General features: G+C 59.2%; 1 protein-coding gene across 1 annotated transcript; it reads right to left on the bottom strand.

Moving 5' to 3' along the window:
* Nucleotides 1-7,583: 7,583 nt before the first annotated feature.
* On the bottom strand, nucleotides 7,584-10,984 carry LOC131569329 (low affinity immunoglobulin gamma Fc region receptor II-like). The gene is made up of 9 exons (XM_058821526.1): nucleotides 10,936-10,984; nucleotides 9,938-10,168; nucleotides 9,521-9,715; nucleotides 9,121-9,224; nucleotides 8,547-8,768; nucleotides 8,411-8,425; nucleotides 7,957-7,978; nucleotides 7,787-7,837; nucleotides 7,584-7,693 (listed from the first exon to the last, which is right to left on the bottom strand). The coding sequence occupies exons 1-9, from the start codon at nucleotides 10,982-10,984 to the stop codon at nucleotides 7,584-7,586; spliced, it is 999 nt and encodes a 332-aa protein (XP_058677509.1).
* Nucleotides 10,985-11,965: the final 981 nt, after the last annotated feature.

Here is an 11,965-nt window from a genome sequence, read left to right as displayed (position 1 = left end):
TCAAGTTTCAGTGTGGGAATGAGAAAAATGGGGAGAGTTCCTAAATGTGGCCCCAAGAAAAAGCTTCCTTCAAGGCTGGGTTACTGCCAAGCAGGCAGGGAACAATCCCATGGGGCTGTTGGACACTCAGGGAGATTCCACGCTCTGTGTTATCCACAAGCAAATACTGCTGTGGGATGTACAAATGGGCTCCTAAAGGGAACAAGAAAGTCTCATTTTTTGGGATTTGCTTTTGTGTATATTGTGCTAGATTGGTCGGGAAAGTAATGGATTCTCTAAACCAGAGCATTTTATACCTTGTCAGTTTTATTTTTGCTGAGTTTGTTCTTTATTGGTAAAATAATGGTGTGGGAAACATTTTTGCTTTTATTCTATGGATGTGTAATTTTGTGTCAAGCAATTGGGCATCCAATGTTTCATGGGATGGCTGACTCAGGAAATGGGGGGACCTTACCCAGGGGTGTGTGGGGCAGGGACACAGAGACTCCCAGGGCAGCCCTGGGGTGCCCTAGTCTGGGGACTGTGCTGGGCTCTGGGTCATCCCAAAATCTGAGGCATCCCATGAAGGAGCTGTGACCCCTGTGCCCACCCAGCCGCTGCCCATCCCTGGCACCCCCATTCTCCTGGGAACTCAACTTGGGAACCCCATTGCCTTGGTCTCTCCTCCCTGGGCACCCCTATCCCAGGACTGCCATTGCTCAGCACCACCATTGCCTTGATCCCATCCCATGGGCTGCTTCTTCCCCCAGAACCCCTATTACCGAAGGTCCTCTTTTTCCCCCTGCACTCCCAACCCTGGCACCCACATGCCATGACCCCAAATCCCTGGGGACCATGTTCCCACAGCACCCCCATCCCTGAATGTCCCCAGGCATGGAGAACACAAATCCCCTGGACCCCCCAATTCCCCTGGACCCCCATTCTCCTGGACACCCATCCTTGGTTCCCCTCATTCCTGAGACCCCTACTCCTGGCAGCACCAACCCCAGCCATGTCCCCCGACTATCCCATCATGTCCACAGCCTGTACCCAGCTTGTGGCCACCCCGCCCCAACCAAGGGCCACCTACACGTGGGGACGGACGTGACCTCGCTTCCTTCCCCTTCATCCGAAGAGCCGCCAGCCAGGGGAGTGGTGGCCACAGCACAGAGTGACAGCCAGTGCACATGGCTGGGGACACTGGGATGGTCGGGAAGGTGGTGCTGCTCCTTTGGGGTGAGTGCCCGGGGAACGGGCCTGACACGCCTGGGATGGGGAGGGGAGGGGGCACAGGGGGGCTGCAGGGTCCCCTGAGGTCCCCAATGCCAGCAGAGCATGGAGACCAGTATGACCAGAGTTGTGGGGTGGCAGAAGAGCAACAGGAAGAGTGGAACCGAGATGTGAGGACAGGGAGAGGAGGATGGAGTTGTGAGGACAAGTATGTGGCAGAAGGACCCTTGGGGCTGGGGCAGCTGCAGGGACAGGGACAGGGACACAGGCATGCAGGGGCAGGGACAAGGAGACAAGTATCATGTGTTTTTACCATGGGACAGGTGCCAATGGAATTGGACCATGGGCACAAGGCCATGGGTGTGTGGCTGTGGCACTGGTGGAGATAACGTTTGTGAGCATGGGGAACCCGTGCCTTAGTATGGGTTGGCTGCTGTGTCCCTGTCCTCGAGACATCTGTGCCACACCAGTGCCCCCACTGAGACCTTTCAGGGGCAGCCCCCATGGCCAGGTTCCCCATGCTGCTGTCTCTGCAGTGCCACCCCCACTGAGCCTTGTCCCTTCTCCCTTCAAGCCCAGACCCTTAGCCTTGCTGGTGAGTCCTCGGGGGATGCCATGGCCCCATCCCACTGTCCCCAGCCCTGCACTGGCCCTGGCAGGCTGGTGTCCCCTGTCACCCACAGGCACTCAGAACACCAAGATCCTCGTGGAGCCCCCCTGGACACCACCTGTGCTGTGGGACCGGGTGACACTGACCTGCCATGGCTCAGGGACTGCCAGTGCCATCACCTGGTACAAGAACGGGAAGCGCTGGTGGGAACCAGGACTCGACCGCCTCGCTGTCACCCTGAGTGGCACCTACACTTGTGACAGACCCGGCAGTGCACTCAGCCCCCCTGTGAACATCTCAGATGGTGAGGGTGTTTGGGTGTCCCCAGCCTGGCACCCACGGGGACCCCGAGGGCCCTGGATGGGCACCACTCCATGGGTCACCTCCTGGAGTTACCAGAGCCCGTCCCCTGCTCTGAGGACATCACAGAGCTTCCCAGTGTGGGGAAAACCATGTGGGAACTGGTGTCCCTTGTGTGACCTAATGGGGGGGTCCCAGTGCCATCAAGTGTGACAGGACCCCTCTGTCCCGCAGACTGGCTGGTGCTGCAGGTGCCAGCACGGACACTGCTGGAGGGGGACAAGGTGACACTGCGCTGCCGGGGCTGGTGAAACAACCCAATCACCTCAATGTCCTTCTATCATGAGGAGAAGGAACTGCGGGTGGTCTCCAATGGGACTGAGCCGTCCCTGTCCCCTCTGCAGCGGAACCACAGTGGCAGCTATCGCTGCAAGGGCTGGGTGAATCCCTGGGGGTGGCAGGAGTCAGCACCAGTGACAGTGACAGTTCAGGGTGAGCACCCCACACCCCCCACCCCGACACCCCCAGAGCCCCTCCCCTGGCACTCGGGATCATCAATCCCCCTCCCCTCTCCTGCCCTGAGCTCTTCCTGGTGCTGGAGGGTCCTCCCAACCCCTCTCAGTGGTCCCCCTCTTACTCTCAGCTGCCTCAGCACCCCCAGTCCCCTGCGGCCCCAAGCCCCCCTCCTGCACGTGTTCTATCAGGATGGGCAGGTGGTGAGAGGCCTGCGGGGGTCCTCGCAGCTGCTGGTGCCCACTGTGGGGGTCTCCCCCTCAGGGAATTACAGCTGCCAGGTGCGCTCCGAGGGTGGGTCTGTGTGGAAGAGCATCGGCCGGCTCCACGTTGTGGTGTGCTGAGAGTGCAGGACTGGGCACAGAGAGCCCCCACAGCCTCCTTGAGTGCCCTGCCTGGGCACCTCCATGTCCCCCAGACACCTTTACCAGGTCCTGCCATCACTCCTTGTGTCCCCTCGCTCCTCCATGGTGTGATGCCATCCCAGACATCCCCCACCACACCCATCCCCCTTTCCCTATTATCCCATTCCTGGCTGCCAGCCCCTCCTTGTGGCATCAGCCCTGTCTGTGTCCCTGCAGTGCCTGTGGACAATGCCACCATTACACCTGGTGTCCTGGAGGTGACACCGCCGGAGACAGTGACACGCAGGGACACAGGTGGGGTCACACAGGGTCACCAGGGTGTGCAGGACCCCTGAGGTGATGGGTGACCCTGATGTGTCCCCCTCTGTACTTGCAGTGGCTGCAGGGGTCGGAGGGGCCCTTTTGTTCCTGCTCCTGCTCATAGGGGTCATTGTGTCATGGCACCGGTGGCACCGTGTGGGTAGGTGACAATGAGAGGACAGGGGTCAAGGAGAGGAGTGGGAAGGCCCCCAGAGAAGGGGGGCCATAGGGCAGCACCCACAGCCCCTGACTAGGGCAGGACTCAGCCCCCAGTGACCATGGCTCAGAGACCTGTGGAGCTGTTGGAGGGTCCTGCAGGGATGTTGGGGATTCTATCAGGTGCCTGCCCCGGCACCTGCAGCACCATCCAGGCTGGGAGACAGAGGGGACCTGTCACACCTGAAGGCCCCAGGACCCCCGCATTTTGTGACACCCAGCACCCCAGGGGTCCCCAGTTACCACAGGGTTTCCCCCACTCTGGGATGCTCTGGGATGTCCCCAGAGCAGGTACAGGCTCTGGTCACACAGGAGGTGCTCCATGGAGCGGAGCCCACCGAGAGCCATCGGAGTGCCCGTGGGTGCCAGGCTAGGGACACCAAAAACCCCTTACGTTGTAAGACTATCACGAGGGGGCTGCGTCCAGTGCCGGGTCTGTCACACCAGTAGGTGCCACTCTCGGTGACAGTGAAGTGCTCCTGTCTCTCCTGCAAAAAGCACTGCATGTCCTTGTACCAGGTGGTGGCACTGGTGGTCCCTGAGCCCTGGCAGGTCAGTGTCACCCAGTCCCACAGCACCAGTGGTGTCCAGGGGGGCTCCACAAGGATCTGGATGGTCTGGGCACCTGTGAGTGACAGGGGACACCAGCCTGCCTGGGCCACCATGTAGGGGACAGCGGGGTGGGGCCATGGCATCCCCCGAGGACTCACCAGTGAGGCCGAGGGTCTGGGCTGGAAGGGAGAAGGGACAGGGCTGGGTGAGTGTAACACCGCAGAGACAGCTGCACGGGGGCATGGAGTGTGGGGCTGTTCCCAAAATGTCTCAGTGGGGGCCATGGTGTGGCACAGATGTCTTGAGGACAGGGACACAGCAGCCAATCCTTGCTCAGGCATGGAGACGCTGTGCTGGCACAGGTCATCCCTGCCAGCCTCACAGCCACATCCCCATGGCCCTGTGCCCATGGTCCATTTCTGATGGCACCTGTCCCCATGGTCCATCAACATGGTGTTTGTCCCTTTGTCCCTGTCCCTGCATTCCTGTGTTCCTGTCCTGGTCCCCACAGCTGCCCCAGCCCCAAGGTTCCTTCTGCCACATCCTTGTCCCCACATCTTCGTCTCCCTGTCCCCCCATTCCTGTCTCCTGTTTCTGTCCCCAAAGCTACTCCACAACTCTGGTCACACTGGGCTCTATGCCCTGCTGGCATTGGGTACCTCAAGAGACCCCACAGCCCCCCTGTGCCCCGTCCCCTCCCCATCCCCGGGATGTCAGGCCCTTGCCCAGGGCACTCACCCCATAGGAGCAGCGCCACCTTCCCAGCCATCCTGATGTCCCCAGCCATGTGCACTGACTGTCACTCACTGCCAGGGGTGGCTGTCCCCTGGCTGGTGGCTCTTTGGCCACAGGGGAAGGAAGAAAGGTCAGGTCTTACCCTCATGCGTAGGTGGCACCTGGTGGGATCAGGGAGGCCACAGGCTGGGGACAGGCTGTGGGCAGGGTGGGGACAGGATGGGGACAAGGCTGGGTGGGACACAGTGTTCTGGGGTTCCCAGAAATGAGGGGCTCAAGGGGTTTGTGAATGTGGGTATGGGTGTCCAGGGGAATGGGGGGTCCCAGGGATGGGGTCCCTGGGAATGGGGGTGCTGAGGATGGAGAGTCACTGGGAATGGGGGTCCCCACAGCTGAGGGGTCTCAGGGATGGGAGTGCCAGAGGAACATGAGTTCCATGTATTTGAGGTCATGGGATGGGGATGCTGGGGGAATGAAGGATCCTGCGGGAATGGGGGTCCTGTGAAAATCAAGGTCCTGTCAGAAGGGAATTTTAGGGATGGAATGAACAGCAGAGGGTTCCTTGGGAATGAGGGGTCCTGGGCCATGGAGATCCTGGGGAATGTGAATACTGGGATATGGGTTCCAGGGAGGGGGAGACATAAGAAATGGGGTACTCATGATTTGATTTCCAGGGGAATGGAGGTGCCAGGGTTGGGCAGTGCCTGGGTGGGCCCATGGGTCTCAGCTCTTTCCCTGGGAGCCTCAGATTTTGGGTGATCCAGAGCCCAGCACATCCCCCACAAGGTGCCGGTAGCCTGAGGGTCACCCAAAACAGATTCTGAGGGGTTCTGGGTCTATGAAGCTCCTGCAGCAGAGGTGAGAATTCTGTGGAGGAAAAAGGCCTGCCTGTGGTTTGCCCAGCCCTGCAAGAAGCACAAACTGCAAAGGGAGCCCAAGCAGTGGCTCTGAGAGGGGCCTCTGATGGTTTTCAGAGCAGGGCTGGCTGAAAAATGCTCCCTGGGAGGGGCAGCTGTGAGGAAACCAGCCTGGAAATGTAGCAATTGATCATTTGTTCCTCTTTGTAAGGGACAGAGAGAACCACAAAACTTCGGCACAATCCACCACATTCTGCTCAACATCCTGACCTGGACCTTCCTTCTTGAAGAATACCTGCAGCCTTCTGGAACCTCATGGAAAAAATGTTTTGGTTTGGGATGTGCCCACCTGATAAAAGGGAGAAATGTGGAAATACTGGGCAGGGGCTCTGCCCCATGGCCGTGGTGGGGCTGTGGGGAGAGATCCTGTGTGGATTCCAGGTGGCCCCAAAGCTGTTCAATCCCTGCCCTCCTCACCTGAGTGAAAGGCTGAGGATTTGCAGGAATTGTGGTGTAAAGCCACCAGAGGTGCTGCTGTGGACTTGAGACCTGCCTGGGGTCAGGCGCTGCCTTCCTTCCATTCGGGATCATGGAGAGCAGTCATGGGTGTTGCGCAGGGCGTGTGTCTGGCCCTGGGAAACTGCTACGCTGCCAGTGGGCACTGGGATCCAACCTGCTGCCTTGGCGGCTTCTGGCCATTGCTGATGGTGGTGCCGGCACCGATTGGTGGCCGTGAGTTTGCAAAAGGAGCATTTTCCCCTCCTGCCTCCCGTCCGAGGCCGCCATGGCCGCTGAGGGGATGGAGCTGGACCGGGGCGCCCCCTGCTGGCGGGGAGTTCCCCCTGCAGCGCCCCCTGCTGGCCGGGAGTACTCCCTGCAGCGCCCCCTGCTGGACGCTGTTTTAACTGCCACAAAAATTAACAGTGCTAGTGGGAGGGAAAGTTCTGAGTTTGTGTTGTTTGTTCTGTGCTGGTTTATCAATTTCCCAGTAAAGAGCTGTTATTCCTTTTCCTGTACTTTTGCCTAAAAGACACATCATCTTTGAAATTAAAAAAGGTTTTGGACATTGGTCTCCTTTCCATTCCAGGCATGTTCCCGCTTTCCTTCCAGATAATTCTCATTTAAACCAGACACCAGCTCCTGGGTTCCAATGTGGATGGGACAGACACCCCAGGAGAAGACAAGTTCAGAGACTTGGCCACCTCATGCTCTTTCTTTAAAGCCAATTGTGCCACCCAGGGCCCTCTCTCCAGGTGGCACTTCTGCTTACCTGGTCACTCAGGACCTGACTTTGGCAGAGCGTCACACTGTCCCCAGTGTGCCATGGCTGACAGACTGGTGGACATTTGGGGCCCTGTCTCAGCAAAAGCAAGGCCTCACCCACCCTTGCAACATAGCTGTTCCTAAATGTTTCCAGACATAAAACTTTTCCTGTCTCTGACACCTGGTCCTGTGCCATGGCCTGATCGTGACTGCCCTGGAAAAGGAAGAGGCTCTGGAACCCCCACAGGTCCTTTGTGAGATCCTTGTGTGGGGAACAGGGCAGAGGAGCGGTTTGGGACAGGGGACAAGAGAATCCAGAACCTACTAAAGGCCACTTTCGCCATCAGATCAAGGAAGTTCCAGGGCCCTGCCAGGTTCTACTGGTGGAGGAAACGTGCTTAGGGGAAATATCTGGAGTTTGTTCCTTATTGTTGGCTTTCCCTGGAAATTGTTTGTTGTGTGACAATTTCAACTCTGAACCTTGTTGCTGTCGCTGTTGGTTTTATTTTCTCTCATTGATGTTTCAGGAAATTGCTCTTCTCTCAGCCCTTTTGGATCTTTGTGTCTCCATGGGGAGGGAGAGGTGCAGTTTTTAGTGGCAGCCCACACAAGAGTGGGTGCCCATGGGTGGGGACCCCCAGTGCCCCACAGTTCCACCCAGTGTCACAGCACATTCCTGTAGATGTCACCGTGTTCCCGCAGTCGCGTGTGGGGTCCTCGCAGCTCCGCGTAGGTCACCTGGGGATCCTGGAGGGTGGTGGCACGGGGGGACGCTGGGAGAGACACGGGCTGTGGGATCTGGATGGGGTGACCCTCGGGGTGTCCCTCATGATGTGTTCCTCTGTGTGTGTCCCCCCTGTACTCACCCCCTTCCCTCTTGGTGACCACAAGGTGGGTGTACAGCACCTCCCCCTCCTCTGGGGGGGCCGGGGGATCCGGAGGGGCCATGAGGGAATAAAGGGGATGTGTGGAAGGGGATGGGAGGTCTTGGGGGTTGGGGTAAAAGGGGACAGTGTGGTTTGAGCCCCACACTCACCTTTCCTGCTGCTTCCTGGCGGCTGCAATGGAAGCAAGGGAGGAGTGACTGTGGGGTTGCATTGTCCTGAACCCTCTCAGGATTCCTGTACTCCCATGGGGCCCCAAAGTATCCTTGAAGCCCCCCAGAATTCATGAACCTCCCTAGTGCCCCCACCCAAATCAGCCACAAAAACCCAAAGCCTGCTAAGGACAGAGACCCCCAAGCACCCCCAGGGGTCCTTAAAGAACCCCCAACATCCCTGCAGGACCCTCCAGCTCCTCCCCAAACTCTACAGCACCCCCAGAAAAGGTCACATTTCTGGGGCTGTGGATGTTGTCCTATCGCTCCCAAATTCTGTGGGTCTCTACAGCTCTCTGGGACCCCCGTGCCCCCATTGTCACCGACCCACGGTGCCACCAGTGCCAGGTCACAATGACACCCAGGAGCAAGAGCAGGAAGAAAAGGGCCTCACCGACCCCTGCTGCCACTGCAAGAAACATAGGGGGACACATCAGGGTCACCCATCACCCAAGGAAGTCCTGCACTCCCTGGTGACCCTGAGTGACCCCACCTGAGTCCCTCTTTGTCCCTTTGTTCAATAGAGTCACCTCCAGGGACAGCTCTGGGCTGGGTGCCCGGAACACACGGTGCCCGTCCTGTCCCAGCTGGTTGGTGGCCACGCACTTGTAGGGGCCCGAATGTCCCACATCGATGTCCCTGAGCTCCAGGAGGGGACCTTGGGCCACCTCCTGACCATTGTGCAGCCAGGTGACAGGGGCTGAGCCCACCTGCACTGAGCAGCGCAGGGTCACATTGTCACCTGCACGCACCTGATGTGACAGGGGACCGGGAGTGATGGTGGCATTGGCCACGGGCACTGCGGGGACACAGACAGGGCTGAGGCCACAGCGCAGGACTTGCAGCCGGTGTGGGGAGATAGGAACGGAGGGATTGTTGTGATGGGGAATGTTGGGGATGCAGTAACACCATGGAGGTGTGAGGGACAAAGGGTGTGATGGAAGGGTCTTGGAAAGGTGTCTGGAGGACATGGAGGTGTCACACCAGGGGACCCTAGAGGGCCCTTGGATCTTGCTGTGCCCATCCCTGCACTCACTGCACACTCTAACGAAGAGCCGGGTGCTGCTCTTCCACACGCCTCCCCACCCCCCGTCCCCCCCCCACTCCGGAATGCATCTCAAAGCCATAATTGCCCAAATGGGAGACCTCCATGATGGTCAACAGCAGCTGAAGGACCTCTGCACGCCCCTCCCCTCCCCCACCACCACCTGCCCATCCCAGTAGAACATGTTCAGGAGGGGGGCTCAGGGCCACAGGGGGCTGGGGTGCTGAGGCAGCTGAGAGTCAGGTGGCACTCAACGGTGGGCTTGGGGGGATCCTCAAGCACTGGTACTGAAAAGAGCTCTGAGAAGGAGAGGAGAGGCGAGGACTGTGACTCTGAGTCCACTAGGAAGGGGCTTTGGAGGTGTCAGGAGATTGGAGTTCCAGCCATTGGGCTGCTCACCATGCACTGTCAATGTCACTGCTGCTGACCGTGACTGCCAGGACCCCACTACGCCCTCACATCTGTAGCGGCCGCTGTGGTGCAGCTGCAGAGGTGAAAGGGACAGCTTGGTCCCCTTGAGGGACCCCCTGAGATCCTTCTCCTCCCGGTAAAATTGCACCCTGGTGAGATGGTTGTCCTGCCGGCACCGGCAGCGCAGTGTCAAGGTGTCCCCCTCCAGCAGTGCCCGTGCTGGCACCTGCAGCGCCCGTAGGTCTGTGGGACAGGAAGGTCACATCTCACTGATGAGACTGGTCTGAGGTGGGTGCCCAAAGCACCGGGGACATGCGGGTGCTCTGGGGTGCTCTGGGGTGCACTGTGATGTCCCCGTGTGCAAGGCACAGGCTCTTGTCACACGAGGGGTGTGAGGACATCCACAGAATGGAGCCCACCCTTACTGCTCTGGGGCCCCCATGATTATTCAAGGTCTCCCCTCACCATCTAAGACTGTCAAGGGGGGGCTGTGCCCAGTTCCGGGTCTGTCACATGTGTAGATGCCACTCTCGGTGACACTGAGGCAGTCCTGTCCCTCCTGCCACCAACGCTGCTTGTCCTTGTAGCAGTTGGTGGCACCAGCAGTCCCCGAGCCCTGACACGTCAGTTTCACCCGGTCCCACAGCACCGCTGGCCTCCAGGGGAGCTCCAACAGGAGCTGAGTGGTCTGGACACCTGTGGGTGACAGGGGACACCAGCCTGCCAGGGCCAATATGGGGCTGGGGACAGCAGGGTGGGGAAATGGCATCCCCTGAAGAGTCACCAGTGACGCCAAGGGTCTGGGCTGGAAGGGAGAAGGGACAGGGCTCAGTGGGGGTGTCACCATGGGGACAGAGGCACGCGGGGTACAGGGTGTGGTGGCTGTCCCCCAACTGTCCCCATGGGGACAGATGTTTTTGTGGGAAAGTGTGTGGGGGGTCCCCAAAAGTCTGGACAGGTAAGGGGATATGTCTTTGTCACAGCCACCCATGAACCACATCCATGTGGCACAGACACCTTGGGAACAGGGACATTGAGGCCACCCCAGGCTGAGGCAGAACATGGGGACACTGAGAACACCCCGAGCACAAGGACACCTAGGACACAGCCCATGCTGGCCCACGTCGGCCCCACCTGCTCATGATCCCATCCCCGTGATCCCATCCCCATAGCCACATCCTCATAGTTCTTGTCCCTGCATCCCAGTTCCCTTGTCCCTATCCCCAGAGATACCTGAGCCCAAAGGTGTCAGTTCCCTCATTCCTGTCTCCACATCCCAATCTCCAAATTCCTGCCCCTCTTCCTGTCCCCAAAGCCACCCTACATCCCCAGTCCTACCCAGGTCCACTGTGCGTAACATGGACTGGCTCTGCTGGCCTTGAGGACCTCAGGGGACCCCACAGCCCCCTGCTCCCCTCCCCTCCCTATACCTGGGGTGTCAGGCCCGTGCCCCGGGCACTCACCCCAGAGGAGCAGTGCCACCTTCCCGGCCATCCTGGTGTCCCCAGCCATGTGCACCGGCTGTCACTCGCTGCTGTGGCCACCGCTCCCCTGGCTGGTGGCTCTTTGGATAATGGGGAAGGAAGCGAGGTGACGTCTCAACCTCATGCGTAGGTGGCCCTTGGTGGGGGCAGGGTGGGGACAGGCTGGGGACACGGGTGCGTGGGACAAAATGGGTCATGGGATTCCCAGGATTGGGGAACTCGGTGGTTTTGGGGAGGCAGGAATGGGGTCACTGGTAAATGGGGTCCTAAGGAGGGGGAATATCTGGCAATGGGGGTGCCATTGGAATGAGCGTCTCCATACCTGGGGGGACTCAGGGATGGGAGTCCCAGGGAAATGTGGGCTCCAAGGATTTGAGTTCATGGGATGGGAGAATGGTGGGTCCTAGGAAGATTTCAGGAGATGGAATTAAGGAGAGGGGGTTCTTTGGGAATGGGGTGCTGGGCCATGGAGATGCTAGGGAATGTCAGTGTTGGGATGGGGGCTGCAGAGAGAGTGGGACATAAGGAATGGAGGTCCCATGTTTCCGTTCCCTGGGGAATGGGGGTGCCAGGGATGGGCAGTGTGTGGGTGAGCCCATGGGTTGCAGCTCCTTCCCTGGGTGCTTCAGATTTTGGGGTGACCCAGAGCCAGCACCACCCCCACATGGTGCCGGTGTCCAGGGTGTCACCCCAGAGAGATTCTGAGCTGCTCTGGGTCTGTGTCCCCCAGCCTCCAGTGATTTTTCCCTCTCTTTATTCCATTTTCATCATTTTACCCCTCAATTTCACATCCCCCCAGTTCGTGCCTTGATGGTCCTTGGGGGCACCTGGAGCAGGGAACAGGCTGGGGGAAGGCCAGGGTGGGGGAAGCCCAGGGTGGGGGAAGCAGGGGTGAGGGGTCTGCAGGGAGGGCTGGGGAGGCTGTGGGGGTTGGGGGAGTGCAGCTTTTACCCCCCAACACTTTCACTTTCTGTCTCCCACAGAAGAAGGAAAAGGCCATTTGAAATCT

The sequence above is a fragment of the Ammospiza caudacuta genome, chromosome 30, assembly GCF_027887145.1.
Source record: "Ammospiza caudacuta isolate bAmmCau1 chromosome 30, bAmmCau1.pri, whole genome shotgun sequence".
Lineage (NCBI taxonomy): Eukaryota > Metazoa > Chordata > Aves > Passeriformes > Passerellidae > Ammospiza > Ammospiza caudacuta.
The sequence above is the reverse complement of the archived record's forward strand: the minus strand, read 5'-3'. Positions and strand labels throughout refer to the sequence as shown.